Here is a 21,493-nt window from a genome sequence, read left to right on the forward strand (position 1 = left end):
AGTACCCGCAAGGAGAACCCACAGCAGTACCCACCAGCTGTACCCCCACAGCAGTACCCACCAGCTTTACCCCCACAGCAGTACCCACCAGCTGTACCCCCACAGCAGTACCCCGCCAGCTGTACCCCCACAGCAGTACCAGCCAGCAATTCCTGCAAGGCATACCCACAGCAGTACGAGCCAGCAGTACCCACAGCAGTACCCGCCAGCACTACCCAGCCAACAGTACCCACAGTAGTACTAGGTAGGGGTACCCGCCAGCAGTAAGTCACATGTGCTAGGGGGGCAAATAGCCCCCAGCACATAATTGTAAATATCCCAGCATGTGCAGGGTTTCTGACTCCTACCACCATAACCACTTCAAATCACTGAAGTGGCCATGGTGGTTGGAGGGTTCCTTTTAATATCTCCCAGAAGAAGTACACACGGGTCGAATGCCGGGAAACAACAGCCGGTTCATTAAAAAATGGCCGCCATTGGGACGGTGTTTTATGGCAGCCTGTCCGACAGAAGCCGGCCATTTAGCATGCGTGCAAAAAAACTGGCTCCAGGCTTTTTTAGCTGGTTCCTAGATTTCAAGCAAATTAGTCAAGCCCTGCATTACAGGGGTGTTAACCTTTTCCCTATGCTATCCAAAAAAAACTAAAAATTATTTTTTGGCTGGAGCTACACTTAAAAATGTACCTGTTCCGACTTACAAACAAATTCAAAATTAAGAACAAATGTCCAGACCCTATCTTGTTTGTACCCTATCTTGTTTGTACAAAGAGCAAATGACTCCTGTGCTTAAGGGGTGGCCTTGCGGCTGGTATCCGGAAAATGCGATTCGGGTCAAATTGTAGTAAATTCAGGCTGTGCTGCCACTCTCAACGGGTCGTGGTAACGCGTTTCGGGTTTTTGGTGGTCTATATCCTTCCATGGCCTGCGGCAGCTGAGGATGCCCAGTGGAGACCCCTGGTGGTCCCTCATTGCTTATTGCCCGTGTTTCATAATCGTTTTGTGAGTATAATGTGTATACATGTCTATTACAATAAATTGTTTTCAAGATAATGCGCTAGGCTGGTGCGCCCTCTGTCCATTTCCCTATCTTGTTTGTAACCTGGGGACCGTCTGTATTCATATTTTGTGTTTCTGGTTTTGTGTTGTCTTGTGGATGTATTAACTATATGATTTTTCTGTGTTCTAGATTCTTCGACCTGTTTACATGCCTGCTTGTGGCCTTTTTTTATCATCCTTCTGGCATTGGGTGCCTTTATTTACTGGAAGTACAAAAATACCATAAGAAAGAAAGGGGAACGCGAGTAAGTTCAGACAATTATTCTTGTTTATGCTGTGCACCATAAATAGCCATACATGGAACGTTTGAGTCGAAAAAATCCAACACTTTGTTATTTTTTGACATGGTCATTGCTTTGGTGCTGAATCAGATAAGACCCCGTTCACACTGGGGCGACCTGGTCGTCTGACAAGTCGCCGTGGGTCGCCTGCCATAGAGCAGCACAGGACCCGTTCTAATAGGAGCGACACAAGTCGCTTCGACTTAGAAAAAGGGTCCGGAGCTCCTTTGGGGCGACTTGGAGCGACCTGCATTGACTTCAATGATATGAAGTCCGTGCCGGCCGCTCCGAGGTCGCGGTGCGCGCTGTGCACCGCGACTTCACAGGTCGCCCGGCAAAGTCGGGTCGCCCCAGTGTGAACGGGGTCTAAAGGTCGTTGATGGTTGAAGCAGATAACATTTGTTTTTTTCTTATAATAAACATGGTCCTTATTGAAGCTCATTAAAAAGACATTACAGAAAAAGAGCAATAGAACATCACTCTACACCAGCCTTTTTCAACCAGGGTTCCTTCAGGTGTCTTCAGGGGTTCCTTGGCAAAATGCCTAGAAATTTCCCAAAAATTGTATACAAGCCAGTGGGCAGATCAAGCCTGCCTAATTAGTTACGTAGTTACGTTTTCATTGTGGACCATAACCTTCCAGCCGCCAGTGTCCTAACAACCAATGACACCATCATTTGATAAGGAGGATTTTGGGCACTTGCACAGCATCCTTGTTTGCCCTTTTCCTGCCCCTCCCCATCAGCTCTGGGATTACATTAGGGGAGTGAGGGAGAGAAATTGGTACTGATTGGTATTCCAATGTTTCTCCTCTCCCTCAGTGGGCAAAGGTATGTTTGCTCGAAGAATAATCTCCTCTAACGTTTGGTGTCCTACGTCTGTGGTTGTTGGTGCGTTATGTAAAACTATTAGTTTAGTTTTGACACTTTTAGAATGGGGTGCCTCAAGGTTGTGTGGAATTTAAAGCGTGCCTTGACTGAAAAAAGGTTGAGAAACACTGCTCTCCACAGCTGAGCCATGACTGAGAGGTATACTAATACGGATTAAACCGAAACCAATCTGTGGATGCATACACAATATACAATGCGGACAGATACAATCTTGGGTACATAAATTCAGTACAGCTGATTGGGCTTGAAGACATTGAGTTAATGGATAGTCAGTGGTAATAGACTAGGAATGCAGCCATACCCTTTTTTTTAGTCTACGAGTACTGATACGTTCGATCAAGTACTTGCCGATACCGAGTACCGATAACTTTGCGATACAAAATGAAAGGGCGCAAATCGCACTGCAAAAAATTGGGATGTGGTGCAATTCCTGTCCAAATCGCATGGGGTTTTCCGACTGCTCCTGTTTGAACCCTGGCATGTGTCATAGTGATTTTAAGCTTGAGTTAACACAGGATTGTGGAGACCTCCCCACATGACGGGTTTTACTAGCTCCGGCTCACATCCGACTGTGGACATCTGCAGCTGCGGCTCCTCCTGCCTCTCCCCCCAGCCTTCAGTGACTCCCCCCCCCCCCCCAAGGCTCCAGTGGCTGTCTCCCTCTAGCCTCCAGCTGCCCCCCGATCCACTCTTTCCTGAACCCCCCCCCAGCCTCTAGTGGCTCTATCGATTCCCCAGCCTCCAGTGGCTCTCTCGATTCCCCAGCCTCCAGTGGCTCTCTCGATTCCCCAGCCTCCAGTGGCTCTCTCTCGATTCCCCAGCCTCTAGTGGCTCTCTCGATGTCCCAGCCTCTAGTGGCTCTCTCGATTCCCCAGCCTCCAGTGGCTCTCTCGATTCCCCAGCCTCCAGTGGCTCTCTCGATTCCCCAGCCTCCAGTGGCTCTCTCGATTCCCCAGCCTCCAGTGGCTCTCTCGATTTCCCAGCCTCTAGTGGCTCTCTCGCTTTGCGATACAAAATGAAAGGACGCAAATCGCACTGCAAAAAATTGCAAGCAATTTGAATAGGAATGCGGTGCAATTCCTGTCCAAATCACATTCAGTTTTTGACTGCTCCTGTTTGAACCCAGGCATGTGTCATAGTGATTTTAAGCTTGAGTTAACACAGGATCAGGGAGACCTCCCCACATGATGGGTTTTCCTAGCTCCGGCTCACATCCAACTGTAGACATCTGCGGCTCCTCCTGCCCCCCCCCCCCCCCCCGGCTCCAGTGGCTGTCTCCCTCTAGCCTTCAGCTGCCCCCCCAGCCACTCTTTCCTGACCCCCTCCCCATCCTCCAGTGGCTCTCTAGATCCCCATCCTCCAGTGGCTCTCTAGATCCCCAGTCTCCAGTGGCTCTCTAGATCCCCAGTCTCCAGTGGCTCTCTAGATCACCAGTCTCCAGTGGCTCTCTAGATCACCAGTCTCCAGTGGCTCTCTAGATCACCAGTCTCCAGTGGCTCTCTCGATACCCAGTCTCCAGTGGCTCTCTCGATACCCAGTCTCCAGTGGCTCTCTCGATACCCAGTCTCCAGTGGCTCTCTCGATACCCAGTCTCCAGTGGCTCTCTCGATACCCAGTCTCCAGTGGCTCTCTCGATACCCAGTCTCCAGTGGCTCTCTCGATACCCAGTCTCCAGTGGCTCTCTCGATACCCAGTCTCCAGTGGCTCTCTCGATACCCAGTCTCCAGTGGCTCTCTCGATACCCAGTCTCCAGTGGCTCTCTCGATACCCAGTCTCCAGTGGCTCTCTCGATACCCAGCCTCCAGTGGCTCTCTCGATTCCCCAGCCTCCAGTGGCTCTCTCGATTCCCAAGCCTCCAGTGGCCCTATCGCTTTGCGATACATAATGAAAGGGCGCAAATCACACAGCAAAAAATTGCAAGTGATTTGAATAGGAATGCGGTGCAATTCCTGTTGAAATCGCATGCGGTTTTCCGACTGCTCCTGTTTGAACCAAGGCATGTGTCATAGTGATTTGAAGCTTGAGTTAACACAGGATCGGGGAGACCTTACCACATGACGTGTTTTACTAGCTCCGGCTCACATCCGACTCTGGACATCTGCAGCTCCTCCTGCCCCCCCCCCCCCGAGCCTTCAGTGACTCCCCCCCCCCCCCCCCCAGGCTCCAGTGGCTGTCTCCCTCTAGCCTTCAGCTGCCCCCCCAGCCACTCTTTCCCGACCCTCTCCCCAGCCTCCAGTGGCTCTCTCGATTCCCAGTCTCCAGTGGCTCTCTCGATCCCCAGCCTCTAGCGGCTCTCTCGATCCCCAGCCTCTAGCGGCTCTCTCGATCCCCAGCCTCTAGCGGCTCTCTCGATCCCCAGCCTCTAGCGGCTCTCTCGATCCCCAGCCTCTAGCAGCTCTCTCGATCCCCAGCCTCTAGCGGCTCTCTTGATCCCCAGCCTCTAGCGGCTCTCTTGATCCCCAGCCTCTAGCGGCTCTCTTGATCCCCAGCCTCTAGCGGCTCTCTCGATCCCCAGCCTCTAGCGGCTCTCTCGATCCCCAGCCTCTAGCGGCTCTCTCGATCCCCAGTCTCCAGCGGCTCTCTCGCGCCCCAGCCTCCAGCAGTTCGAGCCATCCACTGGACCCCTCCCCATCCCCCTGGTCCTGCTGTACCGGTTTGCCGATCCACCGCATTCAGAAAAGCCGCTTCACCGGTTCAGGGATTTGAAATCCCAGCGGCTTTCTCTCCTATCCTGAACAGTAGGGGCTAGACGGCTTCTGATTGGTCAGCGCCATCCATGTGATGGTGCTGACCAATTAGAAACTCTGTAGTCCATACTGTCAGCACTAGAAGGAGATAGCTTGAACTGCTGGAGGCTGGGGGGAGAGAGCCACTGGAAGCTGGGAGGGGGGGGGGGGTGGGGTGGGGTAACAAAACCACGAGAGAGACAGGAGTAGCCGCAGCTGCAGATTTCCACAGTTAGATGGGAGCCGATGCTGGTGGAACCCGTCATGCAGGGAGCTTTCTCACGCCGCTCCTGTGTGAACTTCACTGTGACAAGCCTGGGTTCACACAGGACAGAGCAATGCGGGAACCTGCATGCGATTCAGACAGAGATCACACTGCATTCCTGTTCAAATCGCATGCAATTCTTTGCAGTGCGATTTGCGCCCATTCATTTTGTATTGACGCAAATTGCATTGCAAAGTATTGGTTTTGGTATCGGGAGCATTTTCATAGGTACGAGCACTTGTGAATATGCTCGGTATCGGCACATCCCTATAATAGACCCATATGAAAATGTTGCTTCAGCCATACTGGGGCTATTGGGTGCTTAGAGAGAGAGAAAAAACATATGGTAGGGCATAGGGAACATAATATCTACCAACCAAGGAGTGACCTATAATGATCCCTATTATACCATGATTAGCAGATTCTTTTTTAGTTGTGCTTTGATCGTGGCTGTTAACAAGAAAAGGCTGGCCTTCCTGGTTTCAGGGCCTTCAAAGCTCTGAGTAGGTCAACGTGTTGAGGTATCAGTCATGGAGTACCACATCTAAAGAGAGGATGTATAAAGTTTTACAACTCGGGAAATCCCATGTCGAAAAAAATGTGTCTAGAAGTACACGTAAAAGCCCAGATCCTCCACAATACAAACCAAAAAGGAAGAATTTATCAGACTTTACTGGCACAAATGTGTTACAAAAACACTTTCAAATTGTAATAGTAAAATCACATAGAAACTTATTACACGTTATTATAGCCAATGTACAATAGTGAGTCATTACCAACGGCAGCTTGTCTCCCACAGTAATATACTTTTTTTTTTTTTTTTTTTGCAGTGCTCGGCATAAATGAGTACACCCTTTTAAAAAAGTACGATTTTAATCCAATATCTCAATGAATACAAGAACAATTTTCAAATTTTTTCCAAAACTGAGTTTTATAAAACATTTGTTTAGCTCATTAGATGAAATGAAGGTTACTAATATAACTTAGAATACAACATTTTCAGTCTTACTCAAATTAGTTGATGCAAAAATGAATACACCCCACAACAAAAACTACTACATCTAGTATTTTGTATGACCTCCATGATTTGTAAGGACAGCACCAAGTCTTCTAGGCATGGAATGAACAAGTTGGTGACGTATTGCAACATCTATCTTTTTCCATTCTTTAGGAACGACCTCTTTTAGAGCCTGGATACTGGATGGAGAGTGATGGTCAACTTGTCTTTTCAGAATTCCCCATAGGTGTTCGATTGGATTCAGATCAGGAGGCATACAGTACTTGGCCACTGAATCCCTTTCGCCCTGTTCTTCTTCACAAATGCAACAGTCGCCTTCGATGTGTGTTTTGGATCATTGTCATGATGCAAAAGTGCACGATGACCAAGGGCACGGAGTGATGGTAGCTTCTTCTCTTTCAATATAAAGAAGTACATCTGTGAATTCATGACACCATCAATGAAATGCAACTTCCCGACACCAGCAGCACTCATGCAGCCTAACAGGACACTGCCACCACCATGTTTCACTGTAGGCACCGTGCATTTTTTTTTGTACTCCTCACCCTTGTGACGCCATACTGTTTTGAAACCATCAGTTCCAAAAACATTTATCTTGGTTTCTGTTTCAATTATTTTTATTAATATTTTCACAATCTAAAAGTAACAAAAGTGCTGTAAAATATAGAGCATCGAACAATCCTCGAATGCCCTATTTGGACAGAGTAATGATACATTGGTAGGGGGAACAGATCAACAGAGAAACTCAGAATGCAGATCATATCTTCCCAGAGGTCAAGGATGTACCGTTAGTTATCGAATAGAATATAATAAACCAGGTGGGGATAGATTTTGTGGAAAACATAGATATGGAGCAACAGGAACAATCTAGTTACTAGTAGTAGAATATCTACAGTATCTCAGAAAAGTGAGTACACCCCTCACATTTTTGTAAATATTTTATTATATCGTTTCATTTGACAACACTGAAGAGATTATACTTTGCTACAATGTAAAGTAGTGAGTGTACAGCTTGTATAACAGTGCAAATTTGCTGTCCCCTCACAATAACTAAACAGCCATTAATGTCTAAACCGCTGGCAACAAAAGTGAGTACACCCCTAAGTGAACATGTCCAAATTGGGCCCAATTAGCCATTTTCTGGTGTCATGTGACTTGTTAGTGTTACAGGGTCTCAGGTGTGAATGGGGAGCAGAGGTGTTAAATTTGGTGTTATCGCTCTCTCTCTCTCATACTGGTCACTGGAAGTTCAAAATGGCACCTCATGGCAAAGAACTCTCTGAGGATGTGAAAAAAAAGAATTGTTGCTCTACATAAATATGGCCTAGGCTATAAGAAGATTGCCAAGACCCCGAAACTGAGCTGCAGCAGGGTGGCCAAGACCATACAGCGGTTTAACAGGACAGGTTCCACTCAGAACAGGCCTCGACATGGTCGACCAAATAAGTTGAGTGCACATGCTCAGCGTTATATACAGAGGTTGTCTTTGGGAAATAGACGTATTGAGTGCTGCCAGCATTGCTGCAGAGGTTAAAAGGGTGGGGGGGGTCAGCCTATCAGTGCTCAGATCATATGCCTCACACTGCATCAAATTCGTCTGCATGGCTGTCATTCCAGAAGGAAGCCTCTTCTAAAGATAATGCACAAGAAAGCCCGCAAACCGTTTGCTGAAGACAAGCAGACTAAGGACAAGGATTATTGGAACCATGTCCTGTGGTCTGATGAGACCAAGATAAACTTATTTAGTTCAGATGGTGTCAGGCGTGTGTGGCAGCAACCAGATGTGGAGTACAAAGACAAGTATGTCTTGCCTACAGTCAAGCATTATGGTGGGAGTGTCATGGTCTGGGGCTGCATGAGTGCTGCCGGCACTGAGAAGCTACATTTCATTGAGGGAACCATGAATGCCAACATGTACTCTGACATACTGAAGCAGAGCATAATCCCCTCCCTTCAGAGACTGGGCCTCAGGGCAGTATTCCAACATAACGACCCCAAACACACCTCCAAGATGACCACTGCCTTGCTAAAGAAGCTGAGGGTAAAGGTGATGGACTGGCCAAGCATGTCTCCAGACCTAAACCCTATTGAGCATCTGTGGGGCACCCTCAAACCGAAGATGGAGAAGTGCAAGGTCTCTAACATCCACCAGCTCCATGATGTTGTCATTGAGTAGAAGAGGACTCCAGTGGCAAACTGTAAAGCTCTGGTGAACTCCATTCCCAAGAGGGTTAAGGCAGTGCTGGAAAATAACGATGGCCACACACAATATTGACACTTTGGGCCCAATTTGGACATTTCCACTTAGGGGTGTACTCACTTATGTTGCCAGCGGTTTAGACATCAATGGCTGTGTTTTGGGTTATTTTGAGGGGGCAGCAAATTTACACTGTTATACAAGCTGTACACTCACTACATTACATTATAGCAAAGTGTCATTTCTTCAGTGTTGTCACATGAAAAGGTATAATAAAATATTTCCAAAAATGTGAGGGGTGTATTCACTTTTTTGAGATACTGTAAATAATCATTGCTTAAGACTTTATATGGAGCATTGATGCCTCAGACGCTGAGATCAAAACTATCTCGAACCGCTCCCACCAGTCATAGACCACCCCGAAGGGATGCCCACGACCACCGAGTGCAACTCTCAGCAAGTAGTAAACATTTTCAAGTATTATGACGGATCAATTCATGGGGTAACTGATCTCCAAATGTAACATTTATACCTCGAGATAGGAAAGGGGAAACATAAAGAATATGACACCAGACTGGTAGGTGTCAGAGAAGTGATGAAAAGGAAAAAGAAAAAATAGATGTGTGCATCCGTCCGGGTGTCCCGCACATCAACACGTTTGTGTGTTTTTGGCTCGTTCTTCCGGAACTTGTAAATAGGCAAGCCACTAGGACAATATTTTGTCGAAAATAGTGTTTGTCCCGTAGGAACTTTTTCATTCAACGTGATCCATGTGAGTTTCCGTTTCACTATTGCAATATCTGTGACAGGGCTTTTCCACTCTTTTGCTATAGCAATTTTTGCTGCCAGAAACATCAAGGAAATTATTGTTTGAGGATAGCTCGGAATATTTTCAACAGGCTTATTTAGCATGGCGATATTTGCATCCTTAGTGATGTTGACCGGTGTGAATGTAAAAATTAAGGAGTGGAATCTCATCCAGAAACGGTGAACCTTGGGGCACGTCCACCACACATGTCACGGTGTACCTATATGTCCTTAACCCCTGAAACAGTAGGCTGAGGTGCCAGGGAACATTTTTGCCAAGCGTTCTGGAACTATATACCATCTGGCCTGGACTTTGTACCCTGCCCCAATTAAGGCAACTTTAAGAATGCCTTTGTGTATTCTTGCACTTCATTTTCGCCAATCTTCCACCTCAAGGGTAATAGATCGCCCTCCCACACCATCTGATAGGATATTCTATCGGCAGAGTTTACCTGTAATTCATATAGCATGGAGACACCCCCCGCACTGAGCAGTATCCTGCATGCATCTATTTTCAAACATTGTTTGAACTGTCATGCCTGAGTTTTCCTTTTGCACAGATTTAAGAAAATGGTAAATTTGTTGTAAGTGGAAGTTTTCTGCAGGAGGCATCACCAGGCTGCCTGTGTAATAAGATGGGGCGCATATGCCCCTGTGATCAAGAACAGCACCTATACCTTACAGTCATTTGTTTAGCCTCCAGCAAAATCTATTAGGTTGCATACCTGGTGGATACAGGATTTCTGAAAAGGGGAGCAACAGGGGTGTGTGCGAAACGTAACGGCCACCTTCTGCAGCTCGTATCCCACACTTGTAATGAGTGGGAGAGCATAGGGCAGAGGATAGCCCTATGATGTTTCTGTGGAATCCAAGGAATAAAATCAATTGTAAGTGGAGAACATGCCTGGGCCTCTATGGAGATCCATTCTGGGCGATAGTGTCGGTTATGAAGTTGGCTTAGTTGGGCAAGTTGTGCAGCTACATAATATTTCCTAAAGTCAGGCATACCTAAACCACTGGAATCTATGGGAGTATACATTGTAGCCCAGGCTATTCTGGAACCCTTGGGACCCGAAATATAGTGGAAAACTGGCTAGGTAGAGTGTGAATATAGTATAACAACCTGGGTAGTACTGTCATTTTCACTGAAGCGATTCTGTCCATCTATGACAAATTCACATCAGACCACGTCTGCACATCCTTTAGTAGTTTGTCAAACAATTTCAGATAATTAGCTTTGTAGAGAGAAGAGATGTTGGGGGTCAGTCGAATCCCTAAATAGCGGAGGAATGTCTGCTGCCACTGAAAAGGAAACTGATTTTGAATACTCCGCAGAGTCGAGTGTGGCAAGTTGATATTTAACGCCTCTGATTTATCATGATTGACTAGAAGTCCGAGATTTTTTCAAAACGCTTCAGTAGAGACATCGGGTTTGGTAATGTGGTGTGGGGGGAGGAAATAAATAACAGGCCATCTGCGAATAGTGCGCATTTGTGACTTCTACCCCCCCCCCCCTCTCTATACCCAGAATGTCCGGATTGTGGCGTATTACCATTGCGAGGGTTTTGATAGCTATAAGAAACAAAATGGGGGATAGTGGGCATCCTTGCCGGGTACCCGATAGTATATGTATTCGGTCCGATTTTTGGCCACACATAACTATTTGAGCAGTAGGTGTACTATATAATGAGTTTAGCGAGGCCTAGAACTTGGGACCAAAATCCCATCTCCGTAATACCCGGAAAAGAAAGGACCATGACAGGAAATCGAAGGCTTTGCCAATGTCTAAGGACAGCAGCATCCCCGTCTTATTCGTCCCATTATCCCAAGAAGAATGAAGTATGGAAACCAGGTAAAGTGCTCTGTGGACCTGGTCGGCAGCCTGCCTGTGTGGCAAAAAGCCCACCTGATCCGAGTGTATATAGTCAGCAATAAACGCAGACAGGCGATTTGTAAGAATTTTGGTGAACAATTTCAGGTCATTATTAATTAAAGATATGGGTCGATAGTTGGCTACATCGGTGTGGTCATATATATATATATATATATATATATATATATATATATATATCTATACACACTTTTTTTTTTTTTTTTACTTTTATTAACATATAGAACAATTTAAATATAAAAAGGATACTGTGTCACAAAATATCCATCTCTTCATTGTACAGATGGATACTTTGACACAGTATCCTTTTTATATTTAAATTGTTCTATATGTTAATAAAAGTAAAAAAAAAGGGTGTGTATATGTGTGTGTGTGTGTGTGTGTGTGTGTGTATATATATGTATGTGTATATATATATGTATGTATATGTATGTGTGTATATATATGTATGTGTGTGTATATATATATATATATATATATATATATATATGTATATGTGTGTGTGTATGTATATATATATATATATATATATATATATATATATATATATATATATATAATGTATATTATTAATCTGATGTGTGTGTGTGTGTGTATATATATATATATATATATATATATATATATAATCTACAGTACCCTAATAAGTCCCACCCCAATATAATTGGAGATAGGCTGAGAATTCAGCATTTCTCCCTTTCTTTTGCCTCAATTGATTATGGGATGTGGGAACCAGGATTCTAATCCAACCCTCTGGGCTATTCCTCCTTTAATTTAATTACTGAAATAAATTAACTTTTTGATGATATTATAATTGTATGAGATGCACCTGTATATGGAAGCAGACATGCTTCTCTAGCTCATTAAGGCAAGGGCTGTTATGATATCAAATATTTAACATATGTAGATCCGTATTCAAACCGGTTATTCTAATGAAGCCTGATCTATAACCCCTGCAGGGATCCGCCACCCTATTACTTCACACATCACCATTGCCAAAATATTATGTCCAGAGCCAAGGAGTTATCGCAATAAATAAAAAAGAAAACATAATAATTTTAGGTCAGGCTTGCACTACTCCCAGGAGGTTAATAAAATTGCTACACAGACCATAAAATATAAACTGCCTGGATTCACATAAACCCACTGGTAACACTCATCCATATCATGACAGATAAATAAACTGTAACCCACTATTGAATCATATCAGTACTCCTGGGGTCATTACTGGCAGTTCTTGTATTCCGGTGCCAAGCTGCACTACGCCCAGCAGACCCACAGGCTTGCATTACTGCTGGGCGCAGCCGGAGCGTATAAAGCACTTACTGTGGGTGGATTACACAAGGTGGAGGGAGGACTGCAATTGATACCTTCTGGTAACCTCCCTTTCGCCCGCCAATCCAACGCAGTATATGCCAATCTTTTTTTTTTTTTTCAAGGAAAAGTGTGGGTAGAAGAAAAACTGTTTATAAGAATCTCTCCGTTCCACCACCCCTGGCAGCTTAACCCCCGCTCTTCCACACAGACTGCAGGAATGGTCAGACAGTATTACCAAATATTCAAAAACATTGTCTATTAAAACAAATATTAATAATAACTTCAATTACGTTTCTGCCTAAATGTTGATTATTTAACTACTTACTGCCCGCCCACCGTCAAATGATGGCGGAGGGATGCAGCTATTGTTCCGACAGCGCACCAGAATGGCCTCTCTCGGGTGCGCAGTGCGGGGATCGCGGCTGCGCCGTGTTGCTAGGACACGGCGCGACCCCCAATCTTGGTAAAGAGCCAATGACGTGGCTCTTTACCCATGTGATCAGCTGTGTCCAATCACAGCCGGTCACATGCAAATGAAGTTCCATTATTCGGCTCTCCTCGCGAGGAGAGCTGATCAGCGGCTCCTCCTCAAAGGGGAGACTAAGACAGGTAATCAGGGCACTGATCATCAGTGCCCTGATTACAGAAAAGTGAAATCAGTGCCCACCATCAGTGCCCATCAGTGCCGCCTGTCAGTGCTCATCAATGCCGCCCATCAGTACCGCCTATCAGTGCCCATCAGTGCGGCATATTAGTACCTCATCAGTGCCCATAAGTACCACCTCAGTGCCCATCAGTGCCACCTCATCAGTGCACATCAGTAAAGGAGAACAATTATTTATTTTCAAAATTTACTTACAGAAAATAAGAAAACTTTTTTTTTTTTTTTTTTTTTTTAAATCTGTCTTTTTTTATTTTTGTAAGAAATAAAAAAACCCAGCGGTGATTAAATACCACAAAAAAAAAAACTCTGTTTGTGTGAAAAAAATGAAACCAATTTCATATGGGTACAGTGTAGCATGATTGCGCAATTGTCATTCAAAGTGTGACAGCGCTGAAAGCTGAAACCTGAAACTTGGCCTGGGCAGGAAGGGGGTGAAAGTGCCCTGTATTGAAGTGGTTAAAAACCAAAGTAGTCTAAAATGAATGACATATAAAAAGTATTAAATATCTAGTAACACGCTCCGGGTCAACCAAATGCTATACTGTACAATCACCTCCTCCCCAATCTGGTGTCACTACTTCCACCTCCAAAAACATGGTCCCTCTTGGATTTCTAATGTGGAACTCCTTAACTACTTAAGCCCCGGAGGATTTGGCTGCTCAAAGACCGGGCCCTATTTTGCGATTCGGCACTGCGTTATTTTAACGGACAATTGCGCGGTCGTGCGCCGCTGTACCCAAATGAAATTGATGTCCTTTTTATCCCCACAAATAGAGCTTTCTTTTGGTGGTATTTAATCACCTGTGCCATTTTTATTTTTTTGCGCTATAAACAAAAAAATAGATCATAACAGAGACATACGATCTTACATAGCAGGATCACATAGTCTCTGTCATGACCTAAGTGAGAATAATAGACGGCTGTGTTTAGATCAGCCGCCTGCCTTTCTCCCTCTCCTGCGGGAGATAGCGAGTGGCCGTCGGACATCGGAGCCACCCGGTCACACGTGCGGGGATGTTGGTGAACGAGCGGGGGCAGAAGCGTGCTCGCCCCCTACAGGCTCGTGGGCGAGTGACGTACTGGTACGTCACTTTGCCCAGGAGGGGCTGACCGCCGCAGTATATAGTCGTGAGGCGGTCGGCAAGTGGATATATAATAAATTAACGTGAGTCCATCTTTTTTTTTTTAAATATAGATACAGTCCAGCAATAAATGATTCAGTGTCCGTGGAAAAAAGGATGCAGTCCCATACACCAGAAACTCTTCAGGGATTGCCTCTGATCACAACAGTGCCCTTCACCCCACCTATGGGGGTCTTCTCACCTGCTAGAATGGACATCACTAATTAAAGGAGGTCTATATGCGCTGTGCAGTGTTATACGTGGCATCGCTCCCACTGGCTGTACACTCCAAATCCGTGGCTCTCAGCGTAATGTCAATCATATAGGGGGCAACAGGAAAGAACCATAGTGCAAATCGCTAATAAAAATCATTTATTTTCATATAAAAACCCACTCGCATTTCAGAAGCAAAAAAACGAGCATTTCACACTTTCAAGACTTGAGGCTGTAATGGGTGCCAGAGGGGCTCCAACAAAGTATTGAGCAATATTGTGAATTCTTCTGTACATGGTATTTTTTTTCCATTTTTTATTTTTAATAAATTTGCAAAGATTTCAAACAAACTTCTTTCACGTTGTCATTATTGGGTATTGTTTGTAGAATTTTGAGGAAAATAATTGAATTTAATCAATTTTGTAATAAGGCTGTAACACAACAAAATGTGGAAAAGTCAAGCGCTGTGAATACTTTCCGAATGCACTGTATGCAGAGGATTGTATTGTGAAATGCTCATTTTTTTACTTCTGAAATGTGAGTGGATTTTTATGTGAAAATAAATTTATTAGCGATTTGCACTATGGTTCTTTCCTTCTGCCTCCTATATGATTGACACCACGCTGAGAGCTGCTGGGAGCCACGGATTTGGAGTGTACGGGCAGTGGGAGTGGTGCCACGTATAACACTGCAAAGTGCATATAGACCTCCTTTAATTAGTGAGGTCCATTCAAGCAGGTGAGAAGACCCCCCATAGGTGGGATGAAGGGCACTGAGGCAATTACTGATGAGTTTCTGGTGTATGGGACTGCATCCTTTTTTTTTTTTTTTCTTTCTTTCACGGACATTGAATCATTTATTGATGGACTGTATATATATTTAAAAAAATATAGAATCACGTTAATTTATTATATATTAATTTATTATATATAGATGATTTTTACACTGATATTTTTATATGCACTATAATTTGAATTCACTTTATTGAAGGACAGCGCTGCACTTTTTTGTGATTATACAGTGGAAGGAATGAATGTCGTTCCTTTCACCGTGTGACGCCAGAATCTGGAAACGACGAAGATTTAGTCACTTCTAGTTTCTGTCTGTTGTTTACCGGCCATTGCCGGCTTAGGAAAGCTTTGGATGAAACCGATCTGAGTTTTGATCCAAAGCTTTCAAGGGCAGAGGAGACACCTGCCACTGCTTGTTGTTATCAGAAGAGATGTTTAAATTTCTTGTGACAGCTATAAAGGCGATCGAAACAACAATTTTTATTTTTTTTTATTTTTATAGAAACAGCATAAAAAAAAATATATATTTATATCTCTATATATATATTATTTCTATTTATATCTATTTATATATCTATTTATATCTCTATATATATATATATATGTGTGTGTGTGTGTGTGTGTGTGTGTGTGTGTGTGTATATGTATATGTATATGTATATATATATATATATATATATATATATATATATATATATATATATATATAAAAAGAGTGTTGAAATCATCCCCATCCCACCTTGCTCGTGCACAATGACAAACGCACCCGTCGGTCCCGCACGCATATGAAAATGGCGATCACACCACACATGTGACATCGCAAATGTCAGAACAAAAGCAATACTTTTACCACCAGACATCCTTTGTAACTCTAAAATGGTAACCTTTAAAGGCTTTTTTTTTTTTGTTTAAATATAGAACGCATCATGAAAGTGTATGTTATCCTTACGCAGGTGCCATGCTAATCTTGACTGTACTGTTCCATTTTTTTTTTTTTTTTTTTTAATATATATGGAATGCTTCACGAATTTGTGTGTCATTCTTGCACAGGTGCCATGCTAATATTTTCTCTATTGTTCCAATTTATTATTTTTATTTTTTTCGTATATCTCTAGCCGAAACGAGGACTGCTTGTGAAGACTTTTAAAGTGTCCAGTATGGAGAATTTTGGAAAAATACATATGAAAATTCTCATACGACGAAGGCTTTTTTTGTTGTTTATTGTTTCTGATCATGCGCAGTCTTTTTTCTGATTTTTCTTGTACAAAAATCGTATGAAAACGGTACACATTAAATGAAAATCGTTCGTGTTTTTTTTCCGTACGAGAAACATTTTGGAGTTTGTTCCTTCGAGAATTTTCGTACGAAAATTCTGAATCGTCAGTTGAAAGTTCTGTACACATTATACGAAAACCATATGAAAATTCTTTGGACGAAAATGTTCGCCCGATTTTCTTATAGTGTGTACGAGCCTTTAGTGTAGCAATATGGTTACATTTAATGAAGGTACAACATTTGTCAACTCACATGGTTGATGAATAAAACAGGCACATCTAAATATGCAGGCAAAGGGGTAAAGCTGTCCACATAGACCGTCCTCTGCACCGGCATCAACGTCATCCCTTCCACGTGCGCTCCATGAGTGCTTCAAGCCTCGCTTTGAGATCGCTCTACTGCAGGGTAGTCTTCCCGGCCACAATTGCAGACTGATGGCGGTGAGAGCCGGGGGTGTGGAGGATGATTTATGTGGACAGCTTTACCCCGGATGCCTGCATACTTAGATGTTCCTCTTTTAATCGTCAACCATGTGAGATGTTAAATGTTGTACCTTCATTAAATGTAACCATATTGCTACACTTAGAGGCGCCTCTCTTCTATTTTATACTGTGTAGCTCCTGCTGGATTTTGCTTCTAATCCCCTTGTGGAGGCGTCATTTGTGGATGGACATGGGTGCACAACCTATCACATTGCTATAATTTTATTATATGGACTATAAACTGAGGGAAGGACTTATGAATAAATGGTTGTGGAACGAATCATCTGAGTTTCCATTATTTCTTATGGGGAAATTTGCTTTGATATACGAGTGCTTTGGATTACAAGCAAGTTTCCGGAACGAATTATGCTCACAATCCAAGGTTTTACTGTGTGTGTGTGGGTGTGTGTATATTTGGTTGATATTCTGTTTCTATCATTTAAAATACACCTATGATAAAAAATTATAGACCTTACGTTTCTTTGCAAGTGGTCAAACTTACAAAATCTGAAGGGGATCAAATAATTATTTTACCCACTGTAAGTAAAAGAACACAACATTTTGTAAAGCCCACTGGCCCCATTGTACACCCACATACGCTATATTACCAAAAGTATTGGAACGCCTGCCTTTGCACGCACCTGAACTTTAATGGCATCCCAGTCTTAAGCCTTGTACACACGCAACGATTGTTGGCCGTGGATTTTCGGCCAACGTCCGATCGGCCGATTTTCGGCTTGTTAGTATGATGCTTCCGACAACCGACTGCGACTTTTCGGCCGAACAAAATCTGGTGTGCATGCTATAAAATTTTTGTTGGCTGTCAACAGAACGGCCGATTTTCCGTCAGTCAGTACAGATTTCGGCAGACAAAAATCAGATGAGCAAGACTGCGCATGCATGAAAGAACACACGGAAAGTAAACCATCACATGACATCACTTCTGAAGTGGGTTTTTGTTGGCCGAGAAAATTCGTGTGCAGTCTAGAGCACATTTCAACCAACACAACAACACTGGACAAAAGACGGCCGATCGGTCGGCCAACAATCGTTGCGTGTGTACGAGGCTTAAGTCAGTAGGGTTCAATATTGAGTTGGCCCACCCTTTGCAGCTATAACAGCTTCAACTCTTGGAAGGCTGTCCACAAGGTTTAGGAGTGTGTCTATGGGAATGTTTGACCATTCTTCGCACTTGTGAGGTCAGGCACTGATTTAGATGAGGGCCTGGCTTGTAGTCTCTGCTCTAATTCCGAAGGTGTTTTATCGGGTTGAGGTCAGCACTCTGTGCAGGCCAGTCAAGTTCCTCCACCCAAACTCGCTCATCCATGTCTTTATGGACCTTGCTTTGTACACTGGTGCGCAGTCATGTTGGAGCAGGAAGGGGCCATCCCCAAACTCTTCCCACAAAGTTGGGAGGATGAAATTGTCCAAAATGTCTTGGTATGCTGATGCCTTAAGAGTTCCCTTCATTGGAACTAAGGGGCCAAGCCCAGCTCCTGAAAAACAACCCCACACTATAATCCCCCCTCCACCAAATGATTTGGACCAGTGCACAAAGCAAAGTCCAAAAAGACATGAATGAGCGAGTTTGGGGTGGAGCAACTTGACTGGCCTGCACAGAGTCCTGACCTCAACCCGAACACCTTAGAAATGAATTAGAGTGGAGACTGTGAGCCAGGCCTTCTTGTCCACATCAGTACCTGATCTCATAAATGCGCTTCTGAAAGAAGGGTTAAACATTCCCATAGACACACTCCTAAACCCTGTGGACAGCCTTCCCAGAAGAGTTGAAGCTGTTATAGCTGCAAAGGGTGGGCCAACTCAATATTGAACCCTACGGACTAAGACTGGGATGCCATTAAAGTTCATGTGCGTGTAAAGGCAGGCGTCCCAATACTTTTGGTAATATAGTGTATATATAAATATATACTGTGGGTACGGAAAGTATTCAGACCCCCTTAAATTTTTCACTCTTTGTTATATTGCAGCCATTTGCTAAAATCATTTAGGTTCATTCTTCTTCCTCATGAATGTACACATAGCACCCCATACTGACAGAAAAACACAGAATTGTTGACATTGTTGCAGATTTATTAAAAAAGAAAAACTGAAATATCACATGGTCCTAAGTATTCAGACCCTTTGCTGTGACACTCATATATTTAACTCAGGTGCTTTCCATTTCTTCTGATCATCCTTGAGATGGTTCTACACCTTCATTTGAGTCCAGCTGTGTTTGATTATACTGATTGGACTTGATTAGGAAAGCCACACACCTGTCTATATAAGACCTTCCAGATCACAATGCATGTCAGAGCAAATGAGAATCATGAGGTCAAAGGAACTGCCTGAAGAGCTCAGAGACAGAATTGTGGCAAGGCACAGATCTGGCCAAGGTTACAAAAAGATTTCTGCTGCACTTAAGGTTCCTAAGAGCACAGTGGCCTCCATAATCCTCAAATGGAAGACGTTTGGGACGACCAGAACCCTTCCTAGAGCTGGCCGTCCGGCCAAACTGAGCTATCGGGGGAGAAGAGCCTTGGTGAGAGAAGTAAAGAAGAACCCAAAGATCACTGTGGCTGAGCTCCAGAGATGCAGTCAGGATATGGGAGAAAGTTGTAGAAAGTCAACCATCACCAGTCGGGGCTTTATGGCAGAGTGGCCCGACGGAAGCCTCTTCTCAGTGTAAGACACATGAAAGTCCGCATGGAGTTTGCTAAAAAAACACCTGAAGGACTCCAAGATGGTGAGAAATAAGATTCTCTGGTCTGATGAGACCAAAATAGAACTTTTTGGCCTTAATTCTAAGCGGTATGTGTGGAGAAAACCAGGCACTGCTCATCACCTGTCCAATACAGTCCCAACAGTGAAGCATGGTGGTGGCAGCATCATGCTGTGGGGGTGTTTTTCAGCTGCAGGGACAGGACGACTGGTTGCAATCGAGGGAAAGATGAATGCGGCCAAGTACAGGGATATCCTGGACGAAAACCTTCTCCAGAGTGCTCTGGACCTCAGACTGGGCCGAAGGTTTACCTTCCAACAAGACAATGACCCTAAGCACACAGCTAAAATAACGAAGGACTGGCTTCACAACAACTCCGTGACTGTTCTTGAATGGCCCAGCCAGAGCCCTGACTTAAACCCAATTGAGCATCTCTGGAGAGACCTAAAAATGGCTGTCCACCAACGTTTACCATCCAACCTGACAGAACTGGAGAGGATCTGCAAGGAGGAATGGCAGAGGATCCCCAAATCCAGGTGTGAAAGACTTGTTGCATCTTTCCCAAAAAGACTCCTGGCTGTATTAGATCAAAAGGGGGCTTCTACTAAATACTGAGCAAAGGGTCTGAATACTTAGGACCATGTGATATTTCAGTTTTTCTTTTTTAATAAATCTGCAACAATGTCAACAATTCTGTGTTTTTCTGTCAGTATGGGGTGCTATGTGTACATTCATGAGGAAGAAGAATGAACTTAAATGATTTTAGCAAATGGCTGCAATATAACAAAGAGTGAAAAATTTAAGGGGGTCTGAATACTTTCCGTACCCACTGTATATATATGTAGCAGGTTTTCCAGGCATTGGGCCTGATGTGGGTCTGCCATTGTTACCGGTTACCTCTCCAGCCCATGTGAGCTGCGACCCTGGGTGTGAGAACTGAGACATTGACAACTCCGGCATCTTGGTTTTTGTGGTTTTATTGTAGATAAAGGGATGGGAGAAGGCAATGAGTGGGATACTCCTTTAGGCTTAACTAAATACAATTCGTGACTTTCTCCAGAAAATGTCTGTTAACACTGCCTTGACGCCAGCCAGCTCTCACTGACGCACTGTATCTTGACTGAAGTGCTCAATCCTCGACTCTAGGTCCAGAAGACTCAGGACTGTGAAGCATAGAACTACTGACACTGCTGCACTGCAAAGTCACTGACCACCCTCTCCAGCCTGGCACCGGCTTGAGGTAGCTCACTGAATTACTGTATGGCTGCAACTCTCAACTGGTACTCTGCACCATTCAGGGCCCAAACCGCAGGTGCCCCCTTTACACTTTTAGCTCTTCAGGGTCCACTGACTATGTACCCCCCTTTGCTACTTCTGGGTCCTCAACCCAGGTACCCTCTTCACAGCTAGCTGGCACTGGATCCCAGAATCTCCTCTGGTCTCTAACTCTCCAGGCAGACCCCCAGGGGCAATCCTCAGTACTCGCGACCTGTGTAGGCTTTCCTGGGACTGGACCCCTCTCGCTCTCCGCTGGCTCTCGGCACACCGGATCCCCTCAACTCAACTCAGCACTCTCTGGATTCTCAAGCGACACCCCAAGACATCCTCTTCCTCAGACAGGAGGAGAGACAGCCATTCTCTCTCTCCTGGGACTCTGCTTCCTGCCAAAGACGCCGGGTCACGCGCTTTCCCCAAACTTATACCCACTCCCAGAATCCTTTGCAGCATAATCTGCCTTCTGGGGTAGTTACAAGCTTGAATGTGTCCCCTGATTGGG

General features: G+C 44.4%; 1 protein-coding gene across 1 annotated transcript in view; it reads left to right on the plus strand.

Annotated features, from left to right (window-relative positions):
* Positions 1–6,521, plus strand: part of LOC309547210 (nectin-1-like) — a 146,519-nt gene extending 139,998 nt beyond the window's left edge. The window contains exons 6-7 of the mRNA XM_082247014.1: positions 1,187–1,301; positions 6,390–6,521. Of these exons, the coding sequence (XP_082103140.1) occupies positions 1,187–1,301; positions 6,390–6,405 (131 nt within the window). The 3' untranslated portion in view covers positions 6,406–6,521. The remainder of the gene's footprint in view (positions 1–1,186; positions 1,302–6,389) is intronic.
* The last annotated feature ends 14,972 nt before the right edge of the window (positions 6,522–21,493 follow it).

The sequence above is a fragment of the Pelophylax lessonae genome (genome assembly GCF_965119305.1).
Source record: "Pelophylax lessonae genome assembly, chromosome: 2".
NCBI lineage: Eukaryota > Metazoa > Chordata > Amphibia > Anura > Ranidae > Pelophylax > Pelophylax lessonae.